Below are 20574 nucleotides of genomic sequence, written 5' to 3'. Positions count from 1 at the left end.
TGTGTCTACGCTGGGAGAACTTCTGTGCTGGAGACACCTTTATGAGACAAGACTTGCAAAAGCCTCTGTGCTCAGCTTGGATGGGGCGGAGTCTCAGGGGGAGCAGACAGCAATGGCTTCCCGTCAGCCCTGCCCTAAGAGGCCCCTGGGTCTCAGTGTCCTGCGGTAATTGCTGCAAGCACTTCTGAGAGAAAGCCGCTCTCAAGTTTCTCCCGCTGCCAGACAGATCAGTTTCTCCCCGAATGAGTCTGGGTCCCCAGAGTCTCGCCAGGAACTGGAGTTCAGAGCTGTCGGGAGCTTTTGTCTCCCTCCCGGTTGAGAAAGCCAGCCGTGTACTCAGTTGCCAGCCCTCTCCACACGCGGGCCTCGGTACCTCTGCCTTCTGCAGCTCCTCTGAGTATCCGTGTGCTTTTCTCTTTCCTTCTAGTTGTAGAATTTCCACTCAGCCAGCCTTCCTGTGGTTCTGGATGATGTCCGTTTTGTCTTTTAGTTGTAGTTTTGAAATTGTTGTGCGAGGCAGCAGTTTAGGTGTTTACCTATGCCGCCATCTTGGTTTCTCTTCCTTGTGTGGATTCTTTTTGGAATTTCTACATAGGTAACCATGTTGACTGAGAATAATTTATTTCTTTCAGCTCTGCGTGTCTTTATTTCTTTCAGCTCTGCATGTCTTTATTTTCTTGCTTAATCCACTGGCTAGGACCTGCAGGATGACTAATATGCTTTTCTATTCACTAGTCTTGTTTCACAAATTATTTTTTAAATCCCCTTTCCATAAAAATTAACTCCTTAAACAATGAATCTCTGGGTGGATTTCAGGTGTCTGTAAATTTTTGAAAAATATAAGCAACATTTTGTAGTAATATGTATATCTTTATTTTCTTGGAGGAAGTGTGTTTATAGCTTACATCAGATTGTCACTAGATTTATGTCATTAAAAGGGTTAAGGAACTAAGTTTTAAGTAAAAGCCTTGGTATATATAAAGAATTTTCATATTGTTTCTCACATATACAACAATTAAAATTATTAAAAAGTGTTTTTTTTTTACCTTGCCCTCTTCCCACTCCATAGGAAAGAATAAACAGTTCTCAGCAGTTTTGACCCCTATCACTTTTGTGTTAAAGACAAATTAAATGTTAGTAAGGATTGGTGGTAGGATATGCTTAGTATGCCAGAAGAAATATAGCTGAAGTAAGGCCAAACCCCTATCTCAAAGCACACAAAATAAAAATATACCAAGAAGGGCATAAGGGAAAGAAATAATTGGTTATGCATATGCCAAGGCTTATTATCTTAAGGTACTCTTAAGAAACTGAAGATATCATATTAAGAAGTCCAATTTACAGAATTATAAAATGATTAGAAATTTGGCACACTTATCTTTTTTATTTCATCATATTTTATTTATTGATTTAAGAGAAAGAAACATTGATTTGTCATTTCACTTATTTATGCATTTATTGGTTGGTTCTTGTATGTGCCCTGACTGGAGATTGAACCTGAAACCTTGGTGTATCGGGACAATGTTCTAACCAACTGAGCCACCTGGCCAGGGCCCACACACTTATCTTCTTAAATTTGATTTAAATCATCCCTTTTAAACAAAAAGTTAACAAGTAGGTTTGACTAAGACTAGAGACAAACAGTAAATGATGTTATTTTTAAGACAACTGTATGTTGTTAAAGCATTGTCACTAGTTTCACATGAAATCTAGGCTGAAATTAGTGAGTATATTAATATTTATAAAATTCATAAAATGTGTGTAGCTCTGTATTAGACTCCAATATCTCCCATCTGTTGAAGGGAAATCTCATTTATTATTATGAGTCAATATTAGTGTTAATGAGCAATCACTTGATTAGCAAGAGAATTTAATGAATCCTAGTAGTGAAAAGACAATAGACTTCTCAAAACAACATAGTCTTCTGAAAACAGCCGTTCATGCCCACCAACCGGTGTTGCTCAGTGGTTGAGCACATGAAAAGGGGCTCCTTAAACAATGAATCTCTTAGTCATTAGGGAAATGTAAATCAAAACAAAATGAAATATGATAATATATCCACAGGATGGCTATTTTGAGCAGTAGCAAGTGTTGGCAAGGATGTGGAGAAATTAGATACTTAAAACATGAATGGTGGGAATGTAAAGTAATGCAACCACTTCTGAAAAAATTGGTATTTGCTCAAAAAATTAAATTCAGTTGCAATATAGCTCTGCAATTTCCTTCCTAGAAATATATCTAAGAGAATTGAAAACATATATCCACATAAAACTTGTACACAAATATTCATAGCATAATTCACAATACCCAAAGTGGATACAACCCAAAGTGTAACTGATGGAATGGATAAACAAAATGTGGTATAGCCATACAGTGGAATATTATTCCACATAACAAGGAATAGAGTATTGATAACAGGCTACACCATGGATACATTATGCTAAGAAGCCAGATACAAATGCCACATATTGAATTGATTACATTTATATGAAATGTCCAGAATATGCAAATCCATGTAGACAAAGCTTAGTGATAGCAAGGGGCTGGGAGAAGGGAAGAATGGGAAGTGAGTGGTATGGGACTTATTTTGGGTGGGGTAATGAAAATGTTACAGAATTAGATAGTTGCACAGTCTAGTGAATATGACAAAAACTAGTGGATTATACTCTTTAAAATGGTCAGTTTTCTGGTATGTGAATTATACCTTAATTTATTTTTTAAATATATTTTTTGTTGATTTCAGAGACGAAGGGAGAGGGAAACATCAATGATGAGAGAGGATCATTGATTGGCTGCCTCCTGCACACCCTCCACTGGGGATTGAGCCCAAAGAAACCAGGGCATATGCCCTGACCAGGAATCAAACTGTGACCTCCTGATACATAGGTCGCCACTCAACCACTGAGCCACACCAGTTGGGCAATTTTTTAAAAAAGGATAGGGAGGTATGTAGATTCTAAGATGGTATAATCTCCAAAATATATTAAATGAAAAAAGTAGGGAACATGGTATGCTACCACGTTTAAAAAAATGTGTACACACACTGTGCAGGCATAAAATATCTGAAGAGAAATTATTATTTCCTAAAGGGAAGTGATATGGATGGGTGAAGAACAGGGATGGCCTAGGAGAGAAAACTACCTTTCCAGTATACTTTGGACCTTTTGTATTTTATAGAGTACTAGAGGCCCGGTGCACAAATGCATGCACACTGAAAGGAAATTAATTAGAAGAAATATTTTAGAGGCTGGGGAGGGACTGCGGGAGGTTGGCTCCAGGGCATGTCTGGCCCATCTTGCCCAGTCCCATTTGGCCAGACTCCAGCAGCAAGCTAACTTACTGGTCGGAACGTCTGCCCCCCTGGTGGTCAGTGCACGTCATAGCAATTGGTCAAGCGATGGGTTGGACACTTAGCATATTAGGCTTTTATACATATAGATAAGTATTACCACCCCTCCTTTCCTTAAAAGGGAATAATAAATAAAAAATGGAAACTCTGGTGCTTTATCTTTAGACTTTAATTTTATTTTACGAGATCATGTTCATTTTCTTCTTTAATAAACTTAAATGATATCCTTCCACACATTTGGTCAGGTTTATTTATTCTTTAGCAATTGAAGCATTAAACAATGACAGTTTTTATTCTCAATCTCTAATAAAGTTATATTCATTATACTTTCTTATGGAAAAAAACACACCCAAATATAAACCTTTATACTATCCACTTACTAGTCCTGCAGCACAATTTTAATAAAAAAGGTTTCCTAATAAATGGATAATTTACATGATGTGGGCAGAGAAATATTAATAGTGATTATAAAGTGGCCAGTCTTGTATCTCAAGAGCTATGATCTTTGATCCATTGCTCAATCCATTTCAATATCTGATTGATATTATCCTCTAGATCTTCTGGTTTATTGCTGGGCAGCTGATGTACTATTTCTTCACTGTAGGATGCTAATGCTTCTTCATAAAGAATTTGAAAAATTTCACACTGAACATTATCTTTTAGTTTCTTCTCATTATAACCCCTAGAAAGCAGAGAGAAGATAAGCAAACAAATGGCATTAATTGAAGTTTTAGGAACATACCAGAAACTGGACACTTTGGAATATATGAAAAATCATGCAAAAATACTTCTTGTAGTCTCCTTACCTATAGAAAATAGCCTGTCACCTATAATGAGGGACTTCTTTGTCAAGAGCATTAAACTAAGACCAATGTTTAGGTTTGTCTGAAATTTATTTCCCCCTGACTTTATGTCAGTCACTCAGGTAGCAAAAATATCTATCTCAAGCCAGATTCTGAGCTATGAGATAAATAAGAAGTCTATAGATATGGTCCTAGATTTTAAATAGAATTAGAGGAGTTAAGATATAGACAGATGAAACAAATAGATGGCATATAATAAAATTAAATGCATATGATTGAAATACTATATACTAATTTGGGTACTTGATCACAGATGTATTTCTACTTTACAAATTCCAAAGACATAGAAAAAATAAACAAGTAATCTTTAGGCAGTATATAAATTAGCCCATCAATTAGCTAGTGAAAATTATAAAGAAAATTCAAACTTGAATTACTTAAATCTTATAACAATAAAAATTAAATGGAACTACTTAAAAGATGATTAATTTTATGAAAAGACAGCCTTTTTTGGGGGGGGGGTGATGAACATTTTTGAAAATTGGTTGTAGTGCCCTAGCTGGTTTGGCTCAGTGGATAGAGCATCGCCCTGCGGACTGAAGGGTCCCAGGTTCGATTCAGGTCAAGGGCACATGCCCAGGTTGCAGGCTCGATCCCCAATAGGGGGCGTGCAGGAGGTAGCCAATTAATGATACTCTTTCATCATTGATGTCTCTATCTCTCCCTCTCCCTTCCTCTCTGAAATCTATAAAAATATATTTTAAAAAAAGAAATAAGAAAATTGGTTGTAGTAATGGATGCACACCTCTGTAATATATTAAAATCCATTTAATTGTACACTTCAAATGGGTAAATTGTATGGTATTTGAATTTATCTCAATAGAGCTGTCTTTTAAAAACAATAATTTATTATAACTTTTTCAATGTCTAAAAACAAAATGACTAGCTCTCATAGTTTTTTCATGCCTTAATCTTTGGCTATTTATAAAAACACAGTAAATTTTTTTGTTGATTGGGGGTAGGGGGAGAGAAAGAGAGGGAGAGAAACATTGATTTGTTGTTCTACTTATTTATGCGTTCATTGGTTGATTCTTGTATGTGCTCTGATCAAACCTGCAACCTTGGTGTATTGGGAAGATGCTCAACTGAGCTACATTTAAAAATTAAAAAAAAGAAGACAGTGGGAAAATGTTTTCCTCAAAAATGGTTGTTCTGGGTTTTTTTTGTTATTGTGGATTGTGACTCTGTCTTGGAGGACTAACTCAAATATGTATATTTTTTAAATATGTTTTTATTGATTTCAGAGAGGAAAGAAGGAGAGAGAGATAGAAACATCAATAATAAGAATCACTGATTGGCTGCCTCCTGCACCCCCCAACTGGGGACAGAGCCTGCAACCTGGGCATGTGCCCTGACTGGGAATCAGACCGTGACCTCCTGGTTCATAGGTTGATGCTCAAACACTGAGCCACACCGGCCAGGCCTCAATCTGCCAGGCCGGTGTGGCTCAGTGTTTGGGTAATGTTCATTCAATAGCAAAGACTATGTTATTGGCTTAGATGTTTTCCTAGCAAAGTTTTACATTAAGGAAAAAGCATATTAAAAAGGTTGCTATAGTACATTTCACTTATATCAAACTGTCAGTTGAGGTATTCACTCAGTTATACAAACGCCTGTGTTATACAAGCATTTGTATGTATCTTTTGTAAGCATCTTTTTCTCTTACATTCAAAATGTTGGTAGAGACCAAATAAAGTAGTCACACTGGCCAATTTCTGAATCTCAATAAAAGTTTGTATTATAGCCCTAGCCGGTTTGGCTCAGTGGATAGAGCATCGGCCTGCGGACTGAAAGGTCCCGGGTTCGATTCCGGTCAAGGGCATGTACCTTGGTTGCGGGCACATCCCCAGTGGGGAGTGTGCAGGAGGCAGCTGATCGATGTTTCTCTCTCATCGATGTTTCTGACTCTCTATCCCTCTCCCTTCCTCTCTGTAAAAAATCAATAAAATAACATTAAAAAAGAAGTTTATATTATACTTTAAGAATTCAATGTATTCCCTTTCTTACCTTGTTTCAAGTCTTTTGTACAACACACTGTTATCTGTTTTCAGCACAAAAACTATATGAAACCAGCGTTCAGGGAAGAAATCACAACCATGGTAATCAATAATAACTCCACCTTCACTCATTTGGTTTTCTAACTCATCAACTACCTATAAGAAAGGTGGAGGAAAAAAAGGTGAGTGCTCCTTAAAAAAACTGATGTCAATTTTCCAATTAAAAATTTTTAAATGTGTATTTTATTTTAAAATTCATACTTACTCTATCTTCATCTAAAATAGGACAGTCATACTCTTCATCATAGCCATCATATAACTGTCCTGAAAGAGATTTGCATTGGCTTGTTAAAGTAGTATTTTCTAAGTAACTTTCAGTAATATTCAATTAATTCTAGACTTTAGGAAGGGAAATATATCATCACTCTTTTAGAGACAATGAAGGACACTAAGACAATAGATATCACATGGATACTGTGAAAAATACTAATAAATTAGAATTTTGTCTAGAGGGAAAATTTGATGGCCACAAATCTGAAACTGTTTTAGTTATCAAACTTGACACCAACTAAAGAATTAATAGTAGCTATTTCTGAATTTATAGGGCTATCAGAAGAGAACAGCATTAATTTTGGTGACCTACATATTGGAAGGAAGAGGGGACACAGGTATACAAACAATTTCACACTCATTAACACAAGATTAAGTTCCAAACATAATTGGCCAAGGATATGAAACTTTTTTAAAACAACAGGTTCTCAAATTCAGAAATGAATCCTGTTGTCACTGAGGTCACACCTTCATAGAGTTTGGGGAAAGAGAGTCAGTATCCAGATACTCCTGAACAATATCTTTACTTCTAGATTTCTAATATCCCCAAAAGTCAAGGGTTAAATGTCTTATTTCAGAAGGCAAAACAAGAATGATGGACAGTCTAAAGAAGACTGATTTAAATCTGACATAAGAACATTCCAGGGAGCATTTGAGATCTTGCTTCCCGGCATGTCATCAGCTTGGTTCAAATAAACTCATTAAAAAAAAAAAGATTCCAACAAATCAAAGCTGGCTTTCAAAGTGAGTCTTACTTCAGCAGGTGAGACATACCAATTGCACCTTCACCTGAATCCCTAGGAGTTATGTAATAAAGCAGGCTAAGATCGTCCTTATAGCCATCTATGTCTAAGGGCTACAGTCTTACCACTTTTTCCCCTTTAATATTTTGACATGCGTTAAAATAGGTTAAAATGAGCATAAGTTCTGAAGTGAAAGGGTAGTCCTGAGGGTCAGTGGAAGGCCAGAGGCAGTTGTAACTCTTTGTCTTGCCTGGAGGGTATGTGGACTGAGTCAGGGTACATGAGCCACCCACCTTTCCAGCACCCTAATGTGGCCTCTGCCTCTTTGGGCAGAAACTCTGTAAGCCTAAAAAATTAAACTATCTTGGTGTAGGGAACATTGGTGAATAATTTAGAAAACAATCTATATCTTTATTCCATAAATTAGGTGGATTAAAGAGCTAATTTCTTAATTCCAAATATAACTAGTAGAAAATGTATCTAATCTGTAAAGGAATGGTTCGTTTGAGTTTGTGAAGAAATAAAATGACTAATTAAAACATGTAGCCCTGCCCTAACTGGTTTGGCTCAGTGGATAGAGCATTGGCCTGCGGACTGAAGGGTCCCAGGTTCGATTCTGGTCAAGGGCACGTACCTTGGTTGCGGGCACATCCCCAGTAGGAGGTGTGCAAGAGGCAGCTGATCAATGTTTCTCTCTCACCTATGTTTCTAACTCTCTATCCCTCTCCCTTCTTCTCTGTAAAAAAATCCAACAAAATATATTTTAAAAATAATAAAAAATAAAATAAAACATGTTAGCCCTGCCTGGTTTTGGTCAATAGAGTATTGGCCTGCGGACTGCAGGGTCCCAGGTTCAATTCCTGGTCAAGGCACATGCCTGGGTTGCGGGCTCGATTCCCAGTAGGAGGTGTGCAGGAGGCAGCCGATCAATGACTCTCCCATCATTGATGTTTCTATCTCTCCCTCTCCCTTCCTCTCTGAAATCAATAAAGATATATATTTTTTAAAAAAAGTTAAATCTCTGTTCAATGAAAAATATAACAGAAAAAATGAGTGGGAGAAATATTATGTAGGACAAAGTACTGAAATATGGATTATACAAAGACCTTAAAAATCAAGATAAAAATAAGTAGTTTAACATAGAGTAAGAATTCACACATGATGGAGAGTAAAAATACATGAGAAAAATGTTGGACTTTCCCAGCTATTAAAGGGGTATAAGTTAAAATGACCCTTTATATGCCTGTTGTTAGCTGTATATGTACATTTATAGTAAATCAACTCTAGAAATGTATTTTTAAAATAACTTTAAAAAGAAAAATATACCCACTTGGATTTCCTCTACCATTTAATTTCTAATCAGAAAAAGATTGTAAGTAATAAAGTGATTTAAAATGTTCAACAATAGCCATAACCGGTTTGGCTCAGTGGATAGAGCGTCAGCCAGCGGACTGAAGGATCCCAGGTTCGATTCCCATCATGGGCATGTACCTTGGTTGCGGGCACATCCCCAGTAGGGGGCGTGCAGGAGGCAGCTGATCAATGTTTCCCTCTCATCGATGTTTCTAACTCTCTATCCCTCTCCCTTCCTCTCTGTAAAAAATAAAAAAATATATATATATAAAAAAATGTTCAACAACAAAAAAGTCCCAATAGTTAAATCTTGGTATACTACTAGTAACTCGATGAAATGCTATGTAATTAAATAAAGTTCAAGAAGTAAGTATAAGGTAGTTAAAAGTACTATGTAATACAAACTAAATAGCAACATGATAAATGTTTATAAGTGGTAAAACATAAAAAGCAGAATTCATGGTTATCTGAAACAGGGACAAAGATTGGAAGAAAAACAAAAGATGGAAATAAATTAGTAAAACTGGGAGTTTTTCTTTTTTTTTTTTTTTAATGTATTTTATTGATATTTTACAGAGAGGAAGGGAGAGGGACAGAGAGCCAGAAACATTGATGAGAGAGAAACACCGATCAGCCACCTCCCGCACACCTCCTACTGGGGATGTGCCCGCAACCAAGGTACATGCCCTTGACCGGAATCGAACCCGGGACCCCTCAGTTCACAGGCCGACGCTCTATCCACTGAGCCAAAACGGCCTTGGCAAAACTGGGAGTTTTTCTGTGTATTTTTATAATACTGTATTTTTTAAAAATATATATTTTATTGATATTTTACAGAGAGGAAGGGAGAGGGATAGAGAGCTAGAAACATCAATCAGCTGCCTCCTGCACACGTCCCACTGGGGATGTGCCCGCAACCAAGATACATCCCCTTGACCGGAATCGAACCCGGGACCCTTCAGTCCTCAGGCTGACGCTCTATCCACTGAGCCAAACCGATTTCAGCTATAATACTGTATTTTTTTACATGCCACAAAATATAAGAATAGCTATAGCTGATTCTCTACTGTGTGGGAGTCTGGAGTAGGCTGAGTGAGGTTCCTTCATATTTTAAATCCTTGACTCTTAAAATTATTTTTATTTTTCCTCACCAGAGGGTATGTGGGTTTTTTTTATTGTTTTAGAGAGAGGAAAAGAGAAACATCAATGTGAGAAACATTGATCGGTTGTCTCCTATATGTGCCCCAACGGGGAATCGAACTCAAAACCAGGGTATGTGCCCTGACTGGGAACTGGTTGAACCCACCACCTTTTGGTGTACAGTACAATGCTCCAACCAAGCCCACTGGTCAGTATTAAATCCTTGACTATTAAAAGACTAGTGAAATATTTTAAAATATATGCTGTCTAAAATACAGACAATTATTGCAACATTAACTTTTAGAATTAATGTCTATACTGCTATACTGAAATGCAGGATTTGTTAAATCATGTTAATATACTGTACTTGAATAAAATAGTGTCATACAAGCTTTCAAGCATTCATTTAAAAACCCATTTATCAAACACAATGTACCAGTGACTTGGGGGTAATGAGGATATAATAGTGAACAAAAAAAAACAGTCCTTCCCTCATAGTTTATAATAAAATGACAAGTAACCTGAAAATTATAATATATATACACATATATTTTAATTTTTATTGTTGAAAGTATTATGTATGTCCCCTTTTTTCCATTGACCTCTTCTAGCCGGCCCCCCACCCCCTGCCCCTATTGTCTGTGTCCATGGGTTATGCATATATGCATACAAGTTCTTTGGTTGATCTCTTCCCACCCTCCCACCCATACCCGCTATATATATATATGGTAATCATTAAAATATAATGTTTTATTAGATTTATCAATGAATATATGGTATTTTTATTGATTTCAGAGAGGGAGAGAATCATTGATGAGAATCATTGATCTGCTGCCTCCTGCACGCACCCCACACCCCCCTTCCCCCTGCTCCCCACCACTGGGGACATAGCCCACTGGGCATGTGCCCTGACAGGGAATTGAACCATGACCTCCTAGTTCTTAGGTCTACTCTCAACCACTGAGCCACAGCTACCAGGGATTTTTCAGACAAACTATCAAGATTTAAAGGTCAAACGGACCCGTGTAGTGTGTGCATGTGTTTGCATGTGTGTAGGACAGGAATCAGGAGTGAGCAAGTAGAGTCAGGGATAACTCCTGCATATGCTTTTTTTTTTAAAATATATTTTATTGATTTTATACAGAGAGGAAGGGAAAGGGATAGAGAGTTAGAAACATCGATGAGAGAGAAACATTGATCAGCTGCCTCCTGCACACCCCTTACTGGGGTTGTGCCCGCAACCAAGGTACGTGCCCTTGACCGGAATCGAACCTGGGACCTTTCAGTCCGCAAGCCGACGCTCTATCCACTGAGCCAAACCGGTTTTGGCCTGCATGTGCTTTTTTTTTTTTTAATATATTTTATTGATTTTTTTACAGAAAGGAAGGAAGAGGGATAGATAGTCAGAAACATCGATGAGAGAGAAACATCGATCAGCTGCCTCCTGCACACCTCCCACTGGGGATGTGCCCGCAACCAAGTTACATGCCCTTGACCGGAATCGAACCTGGGACCCCTCAGTCCGCAGGCCGACGCTCTATCCACTGAGCCAAACCGGTTTTGGCTGCATGTGCTTTTTAAACACAAATTTAGAGATGTCTGGGAACTATCCAGATGGTACATTTAAGTGTTAATTATAAACTTAAGAGTCATCATTAAAAGGGAATGACTATTCCTGAGTGAGATTACTAGAGGGAGGGGCAGAATTACAAGATGGCTGCAGTGAAATCACCAGGGAAAGAGGTATATGTATATGGTGGGAGAGGATCAGGTGCAAAAATCGAGAACAGTGTTGGAGAGGCCAATGAAGTTAGTTTCAAAGGCTTCCAGTAGAGGGAAAAGATGGAACACATAAGAGGTCAGAGGGAGGATGACAAACTTCTGGAAAGGGCAAGTTAGTAAATACTGCAGGCTTTGTGAGCTAATCTTTAGCTAGTGGTTCCCATAAAAACAGTAGCAGTTTGCCACCAGTAGATTCTAAGTGTTGAGGGCCCAGCTATGCTTTACAATCTCTCATTGAAATGAACCCAGTGTCAATATAATATTACTTTGTCAGGACCTACAGACATCCTGGGGTTAGGAACAGAGGCTTCAGACTGATAAACTGGTGGCAGGAAAATTAAGGATGCTGGTAAATGTAATTAAGTGATTGTACGTGGGAAAGAAATGAAGGAGGAATCTGAGAGACTGTAAGAACAGGGATAAGAAAAGCATTCTTAGCCACACAATAGTTTTATTAACCTTAATTTCCCAACTAATTTTTCCTGCCTGGATTCCAAATGGCATAAAGATGGTCTCTTACAGTTGACCCTTGAACAATGCAGGGATTAGGAGAACCAACCTTCCACAAAGTAAAAAGTCCATGTATAACTAGCCAGCCCTCCACATAAACAGATTCCCAACCAGAGTTGAATTGCACACATCAATTGAAAAATATGCATATAAGGGGACCCATGCAATTCAAACCCATGTTGTTGAAGGTCAACTGTAATAGAGCAATTCAACATGATTGTTAGGAAGGTAATAAATGCCCATTTAGACAGTTGTTTAAAACAAGTGGTTTTAAGTCTTATTTATAGCAGAGCATCTCAACCTCAAATACTACTGACATTTTGAACTTGGCAATTCTTTATAGGAGTGGGAGATGTGAACTGTGGGATGTTTAGCAGAATCACTGCCCTCTACCCGTTAAGATGCAAACTAGCTACTCCCTCAACCCCAGTTCCCTGAAGGGCAAAATCACCCCTAGCTGAGCGCCACATGGCTTTATAGATGATGGCGTTGTTTTCTTTAAAATATATCACCATTTGAAAAACACGAGGAGGCTGAGTATCTCATAGTATTTTCTAACTAGAGACCTGGTGCACATATCCGTGCACCAGTGGGGTCCCTTGGCCTGGCCTGCGGGATCAGGCCGAAACCAGCTCTCTGACATCCCCAGAGGGGTTCTGGATTGTGAGAGTGTGCAGGCCAGGCAACGGACCCCACAAGTGCACAATTGGGGCTGGGGAGACACAGGAGGTTGGCCAGCCAGGGAGGGACCATGGGAGGGCTCCAAGGCATGTCCGGCTCGCCTCGCTCAGTCCCGATCAGCTGGACCCCAGTAGCAAGCTAACCTACCAGTCAGAGCATCTGCCTCCTGGTGTGGTCAGTGCACATCATAGTGAGTGGTTAAGCGGCCTTAGCATATCATTAGCTTATTATGCTCTGATTGGTTGAATGGCCGACCAGACACTTAGCGTATTATGCTTTTATTATATAGGATAAGATACAGTCCGGCTGGTATGAATCAGTGGATTGAGTGTCATCCCATGCCCCAAGAGGTTCAATTCCTGGTCAGGGCACATGCCCGGGGTTGTGGGCTCAATCCTCGGTAGGGGGCGTATAGGAGGCAGCTGATTGATATTTCTCTTCATCAATATTTCTTTCTCCCTCTCTAAAATCAATAAAAACATTAAAAAAAAAGATCCTGATATATTCAAATGGCATGAGGAAAAAAAATCTGGTACATTATGAGAAACTTTACAAAGTACCTCATTCAACACCATATCAAGTCAGACAAGAAATCCTTTACCTTGGCATTATGACGGGGAGAACACTTTTCCTTTAAGCTTAAATTCTATCTCATCAATAAAAATACTAAGAATGGTTGAGACTATATGGGGTGGGGAACATTTAGGGCCCAAGAAATCATTTGATCTGGCCCTGCCAAGGCATTAAGAATGAGTTAATGAAATATTTTTTTTTTTTAAGGAACAGTAAGTTTTAATAAATGTATTCAAGGCATAATTATTTTATTCCACTGAACACAAAACTGATTATGGTTTTTTTAAAGAAACCTCAGACTCTAAAAATTTTTTTTATCTCCAGCAGTTGCATTAAAAAGGCTAGGTTTTGTCTGATTTGAAAAAGTAGACCAGTTGCTCTTTTGGCTTTATTTACTTCTCATGCCTTCCTACCCTGCAAACACTCCCCTCTCAGCCACAATTAGACTTTAGGCCAGTGGCCCACATGTTTGACATGCTTGCTGGGCTTCCACGTAAAGTTATGTTACCCTGATAGCCAGCTCTATTTGATCTCTCACTTTCTTAGCACAAACCATGTTTCTGTCAATCACAAACTGCTCCTCTTTTGAAATATTCTCTCACTTGCTAACTAGGAGTTTGTTTTTTATCTGAAGCCAGAAAGTCATCTTCATTCATTTAATAAATATATTGTGCTAAGCCCCAAGGACAAGATGTCAGTGCTACACTTCCTTGCTCTCCATAGTTGAAATGTTATTTTTAAAAATGTATTTTTTTTATTGATTTCAGAGAGGAAGGGAGAGGGAGAGAGAAATAGAAACATCCGTGATGAGAATCGCTGATTGGCTTCAGGCTTATATTTAAGTTGATAATTTTGTACAGCCTGCGAATGATGTTATAAATATCCAAATGGCCCTTGACAGAAAAAAGATCCCCCCCCCCACTATACACCATTAGATGGGTACACAACTGGCTAAAATGTGAATACAAGTAGGAGAGGATCCAATGGTCCACTGTTACCGTTCATTGCAATGCCATTCATGATCGATTATACCAGGGGTGGGCAAACTTTTTGACTCGAGGGCCACAATGGGTTCTTAAACTGGACCAGAGGGCCGGAACAAAAGCATGGATGGAGTGTTTGTGTGAACTAATATAAATTCAAAGTAAAGGAGCAGAAGGGAGAGCAAGAGAACCGGATAGAACAGCCGGATAGAACAGCCGGATCCGGCCCGCGGGCCGTAGTTTGCCCAAGGCTGGATTATACAGTAACTTCATTGTTTAGAAATGTTAAATTGAGGTGAGATCAAACTGGATGACTTAAAATGACTACAGTATATGCCTCTGAAATCACTTGTCAAAAACTGTAAAGTTCAATAGGCAAAGAAAACTAGATTTCATATAGGTATAAAATGGATACTTAAAGCTAGATACAATAGCAAAATAATGACCTAAGTTTTACTAACTTAAATGCCAAACCTGGATTAAAAGTATGAGCATGGCCCTAGCTGGTTTGGCTCAGTGGATAGATTGTCAGCCTACACACTGAAGGGTCCTGGGTTCGATTCTGGTCAAGGGCATATGCCCGGGTTGCAGGTTCGATCCCTGGTAGGGGGCATGCAGGAGGCAGCCAATCAATGATTCTCTCTCATCATTGATGTTTCTATCTTCTTCTTCCTTCCTCTCTGCAATCAATAAAAAAATATTTTTTAAAATATCCTATATAATAAAAGCATAGTATGCAAATTGTCCCTTCGACCAGAGGGCAGGGCTGGCAGGGGGAAGGGAGGCAGGCACTGGCGGCAGGCGGCCAGGGAGACTACCCAGTTGGCAGCTGCCAGCCACTAGGGACCCTACCAGTGCATCATTTTCAGGCACTGGGCCTCTAGTGTGTGTGTGTGTGTGTGTGTGTGTATATGTATATATATATATATATATATATATATATATATATATATATATATATATATATATATATATATATGAGTATGGTAGCCCTGGCCAGTGTGGCTCAGTTGGTTGGAGCATTGGTCTGTGGCTCAGTTGGTTGGAGCATTGGTCTGTATGCCAAAGGGCTGTGGATTCAATTCCCAGTGAGGGCACATACCCAGGTTGCAGGTTTGATCCCGGGTCAGGGGACATGTGAGAGGCAGCTGATCAATGTTTGCTTCTCAAATCGATGTTTCTCTCTCCCTTTAAAATCAATAAAAGCATGTCCTTGGGTGAGGATTAAAAGAAATATATATATGAGCATGATAGTGACTTATATCAAGACTATGGTAAGCAAGAATGAACTGACCTGCAAAAGGGATAATGGAAAAAAATTAAGCTGGAGAGATACTGGAAGACACACCAGGGTACTTAAATGTAACCAAAGGGATAGAAAAATAGGACCAGGAAGAATTTGGGCAATTGAGGAAGATAATTCCAAACAGATGAGGATTCACTATGAATAAAAATCCTGACCAAGTGTTCTCTCCAAAAAGGAAATATGGCTAACTTCAGTAATTTGAGAGAATGGCCCATAAAAGTGACTTATACATGAGAGATCATACTATGATTTAAATATCTGAAGACACTAGAGATCACACTCTATTGGTAATAGACTGCAACAATTGAAGTTGTTAGAACTATTATTCCTGTTTGTGATAATGAGGAATAAAATTGTTTCAAAAAATGTAATTGCCAAAGTACCAACAATCAAATTAATGAATGACAACTTTATTTCTTAAAGGCTGATGAAAAATCATTACGATTTCTAGTAAAGAAAATACAACATCTCAATTAAAAACTGTAACTATATTTTCTCATTAAATACTAAGTTTTCTAAAACACAACTTGAAAACATCTGGCATGCATGTTTAATCTCAGTACAGTGGATTCAAAATCAAATATACATGTTACATGCATCAATGCTAAATTACAAATTATCATAGTCGTCATCATCATCATCGTCATCATCATCATCTTCACGTTTTCTTTTCAATGCATTTGTTGATTCATTGGCAGCATTTTGTGATGACACCATATTAGTGGTAATAAGAATGTTTTTGGACCCAATTAATGATGGATTAATCAGAACATTCTGAACAGCTGATGTTGCAGGAATTGATGCTTTTACAGCTGGGGACTGTGAAGTGGGCATCTGTACTGTAAACCTTTGCCCTGTGAGGGACATTGGAGTCCCTACTTTAGTTGAAACTGACATGGTTTGTGGGGTTGGTGTGCCAAGCGTGGGAGTACTTGGTCTACTAGTAACTGAACCAACACTTAACCGTGGAACTGTTATTCTTCCCGCAGAAGTAGATGCCTTTTTTTGTAAAGATTTAAGTCTATAGTTTGGAGCAGTCAAGCAATATCTATCAGGTGGCAATCTAGGACCTGAATATGGCTTGATCAATGGCAATGGGGTTTGATTTCTTTGCCTTGCAATATCTAATAAAAAATCTCTTGGGGGAGGAGAGGTAAAAGACTGGTCAGCACGACACTGGATTGCCAATCGCACATCATCTGCATCAACAGTAGCTTTCTTAGCATGGCTTGAATAAATTTTTGCATCATCTAGAATTGTGGTCACATATCGGAAGGCAAACTCCAACATCTGATTTATAACTCTCGGCTCATATTCTGTAATCCCCATATCCTTCAGGATTTGTGCCATCATCTGTGCATCTTTCGGCATGCTCTTGGGAGAAGCCATCTTGCCAGACTCCATGATATCCGGTGATCAGACTTTAGATCATTTGAAAAAAATATGTACATTAGATCAAACCTGAAATAGTTACTTTAAGTAGCAACTGTCAGGAACTTAAAAAATTTAAAATGTCATATGTTTAAAAATATATTTATATTTTAAAGATATATGTTAAATCTTTTTAATTTTAATGAGGCACACTTAAAGTTCCCTTTACTTGAATTTATTTGAGTTCCTACCTGAACAAATCATTACAGAATATAAAAAGTTAAAGACAGAATAACAAAGTGACAAAGATTGAGGGGAAACTGGGTAAAATAAATAAAAACATGTATCATTTTAGGATATGTGCAGTTTCATGCAGACATGCAATTATCAGATTAATGTAAGAAAATACCATACGACAGTCATGTCCTACGGCCTGAGTTCGGAATAATCTTTTCTTCCAGTGAGATCAATATAATCGCTGACTCCACAGATATGCTCAGCACCACCCTAACCTTTATGTGTTCAACCATCTCAAAACATTCTCCCTCGGCCCCCGACAGTGTGACTCAGTTGTTGATCATCAAACTATGAACCAGGAGATCACGGTTCCATTCCCAGTCAGGTAACATACCCAGGTTGTGGGTTTGATCCCCAGTTGGGGATGTGCAGGAGGCAGCTGATCAATGATTCTCTCTCATCATTGATATTTCTCTCTCTCTCTCTCCCTCTTACTTCCTCTCTGAAATCAATTTTAAAAATATATTAAAAACAAAAACAAACAAAAAACATTCTTCCTCTTCATCATATTCAGATTCTACCTATCCTAAGTCCAATCAACCTCTTCATGACCTTCCCAATTATTACTATCTACAAGAACTGCCAGGCAATTGTGGGGGAGGCAATGTAACAGTCAAAATTTTAGACACTTAATAATAATAATTTCAATTTTAAAAAGAGTATATAAATTCCTTAATGGCTATCTTTCTCTGCTTTTTGTACACTCTCACAGTACAGTACTAATACTCTATTATTTCTCTCTCTTTAAAAACAAATTTAACACCAAAATGTCCCTTACCTTCTCGAGCTAAATCACCCACATTAACGTATTTCAGTCCCGATCTTGCTGCAAGTTCTTTGCCCAGTGTGGTTTTCCCAACCCCTGGTGTACCTGTAAGACAGCCACAGAAAATATTGTACATGAATTACTTACTAGACTTTACCCACCTATCTGCCCCTCTTAATATTCTTAACAATTGAGGCCCTGGCCAGGTAGCTCAATTGGTTAGAGCATCATTCCACATGCCAAGGTTTTGGGTTCGATCTTCGGTCAGGGCACATACAAGAATCAACCAATGAATGCATAAGTAAGTGGAACAACAATCGGTATTTTTCTCTCTCAATTAAAAAATATATTCTTACAATTGAAATGAAAAGTTTTGTAATTAGCCATCCTATGTGAATAACATACACAAAGCCTGTTGGATGTCAGAACCTCACCGGGTTTATCTGATTTTATCAGAAACGGGGCTTGGTCGACTCTTTTTTTTTTTTTTAAATATATTTTATTGATATTTTACAGAGAGAGGAAGGAAGAGGGATAGAGAGCTAGAAACATCGATGAGAGATACATCGATCAGCTGCCTCCTGCACACCTCCCACTGGGGATGTGCCCGCAACCAAGGTACATGCCCTTGACCGGAATCGAACCCGGGACCCTTCAGTCCACAGGCCGACGCTCTATCCACTGAGCCAAACCGGTTTCGGCTTGGTCGACTCTTGATACCAATTCACAGAATGCCTGCCACCACCATGGAAATTTCCAGAATAAAACTCAAGTAAGTTAGTATTATTTTGTTTAAAATCTACTGCATTTCAAGGTAAATAATCAAAGGCATAATTTTCAGCTGTTCAGGTTTAATGCCACTGAAATAACAACACTCAATCATTATAATCCAAGATAACAGGGATAAATCAAGTCTCTATATACAAGACAATAACATTTACCACTACAACACACCAAGTTTGAAACCTGGACTCACCATGTTTACAATAAGATGCTCACATTCAGGTTTTTGACAATATGGCTTAATATTAAAGACCAGAACACTGACCCAAACAATTCAGATGTACAATTTCCTCCTTACAGAATCTTAAAGGCTAAACATTAATTTGGCCTCAGAAACAAACCAAAATTGTGGGTGGCCAACAAGATTTTGTTAAAAGATAAAACCTTTTGCCCTGGCTGGCTTGGCTCAGTGGATGGAGCCTCGGCCTGTGGACTCAAGGGTCCCAGGTTCGATTCCAGTCAAGGGCATGTACCTTGGTTGCGGGCGCATCCCCAGTGGAAGGTGTGCAGGAGGCAGCTGATTGATGTTTCTCTCTCATCGATGTTTCTAGCTCTCTATCCCTCTCCCTTCCTCTCTGTAAAAAGTCAATAAAATATATTAAAAAAAAAAGAAAGATAAAACCTTTATGGCTTTCTTCCTGCAAAGAGCGTCTCAATTTTGCTATCTACACTACTAGATTTTTTTCATTAATACCCCATAGTGCTAAGTAACTGCTACAATTTAATAAACATTGTCTGAGCTAAAGTCGTCATGCGGCATTTTAGTGCCCCTCACATATAACAGGCCCCCTGAGAGTATGGATCCAAAGACCCAAAAGGGACCCTACAGGAACTTGACCGCATCCCCTACGAGAAACGACCAGGTCAGCTCAGTAGATGTCTTTTCTTGAAAGAAAAAAAAAGGGGGGGGGGGGAGGAGTCGATGTTAACTCAGCAGACATATACAGCAAATTAAACACCCTACGCTACAAACATCGAACTCTTACCGGAAGCTGCCTCTCAGATACAAAGGGAAAATGAAAGACCGCCCAGGAAGGCCCAAGGACTAGGCATCCACCGCTAACAGAGCTACTGACATGATCTCGCTACAAGCCAAAGACAATCCAGGAAAATAAAAATACCAACATCCATTTTACACACAAATACCAGATTCAGAAAAAGAGGCAGCTTGCCAGAAAGGGGAGCTGGTTGATCTACCTCTCTCCAACCTCACCGAGCAGCCTGGAGCCACCAGAAGTGGGGTTCCCCGCCCCCCTCCCCGCAAAGGTCGCGAGGGCCTGACAAGTGCCACGCCAGGCGGCCCTCGACCAGCCTCGAAACGGAACACTGAGCGCTCCCCCTTCGGCCGCCCCGAGCCCCAGGCGCTCGGCGTCGCCTGCCCCGCCGGCCAGCCCCTCCCCGCGCGCGCCCTGACCCGTGAGCAGGATGTTCGGAAGCAACATGGTCCTCAACGCGAAGGCTCTGGAACCTCGGCACGAGGGCCCTAAGCACAACAGGGAGGAGCCGGAAGGGGCGGGCGGCGGCAAGCGCCCGTGACCCCGGAGTCATCAAGACCCTGCGCGGCGCTTGCGACCCATCTCCGCCGTCCCGTCATCGACCATTGGTTACTTGGCCCTTTATGACACGCTGTCATCGCAGGGTTCAAGGCAGGAAAATAGGGGGGGAACCGTGATTTGAGCCAGGCAGCGCTCTAGTTGCCTAAGTCTCTCCCTCCTCTGGGGCCCCCGCCCTTCGGGCTGTGTCGCGG

At 39.4% G+C, this 20574-nt stretch overlaps 2 protein-coding genes across 3 annotated transcripts; both read right to left on the bottom strand.

The window, feature by feature from the left end:
• Positions 1-1389: 1389 nt before the first annotated feature.
• On the bottom strand, positions 1390-20565 carry AK6 (adenylate kinase 6). The gene is made up of 5 exons (XM_080682705.1): positions 20242-20565; positions 18057-18149; positions 6475-6533; positions 6220-6365; positions 1390-4031 (listed from the first exon to the last, which is right to left on the bottom strand). Exons 1-5 carry the CDS (start codon positions 20267-20269, stop codon positions 3839-3841), a joined length of 519 nt encoding a protein of 172 aa, XP_080538831.1. The 5' UTR covers positions 20270-20565; the 3' UTR covers positions 1390-3838.
• TAF9 (TATA-box binding protein associated factor 9) lies at positions 16000-20289 on the bottom strand. 2 transcript variants are annotated; one of them, XM_080682703.1, is made up of 3 exons: positions 20242-20289; positions 18057-18149; positions 16000-17031 (listed from the first exon to the last, which is right to left on the bottom strand). In XM_080682703.1, the coding sequence occupies exon 3, from the start codon at positions 17012-17014 to the stop codon at positions 16220-16222; it is 795 nt and encodes a 264-aa protein (XP_080538829.1). In that variant the 5' UTR covers positions 17015-17031; positions 18057-18149; positions 20242-20289; the 3' UTR covers positions 16000-16219. The 2 variants fall into 2 exon arrangements, with proteins under 2 accessions (XP_080538829.1, XP_080538830.1); XM_080682704.1 differs by having other exon boundaries at positions 19814-20249.
• Positions 20566-20574: the final 9 nt, after the last annotated feature.

This window comes from Plecotus auritus (genome assembly GCF_963455305.1).
Source record: "Plecotus auritus genome assembly, chromosome: 7".
Taxonomy (NCBI): domain Eukaryota; kingdom Metazoa; phylum Chordata; class Mammalia; order Chiroptera; family Vespertilionidae; genus Plecotus; species Plecotus auritus.
Note: the sequence above shows the minus strand (reverse complement) of the source record. Positions and strands in the feature narration are given on the sequence as shown.

Excerpts from the sequence above, each read along its gene's own strand:
- TAF9 (XM_080682703.1), bottom strand. The coding sequence starts at position 17,014 with ATGGAGTCTGGCAAGATGGCTTCTCCCAAGAGCATGCCGAAAGATGCA.
- AK6 (XM_080682705.1), bottom strand. The coding sequence starts at position 20,269 with ATGTTGCTTCCGAACATCCTGCTCACGG. Across the intron at positions 6,366-6,474 it reads CTATTTTAGATGAAGATAGA|GTAGTTGATGAGTTAGAAAA; the intron begins GTAAGTATGAAT and ends CCTTTCTTATAG. Across the intron at positions 4,032-6,219 it reads TACAAAAGACTTGAAACAAG|GGGTTATAATGAGAAGAAAC; the intron begins GTAAGAAAGGGA and ends TCTGCTTTCTAG.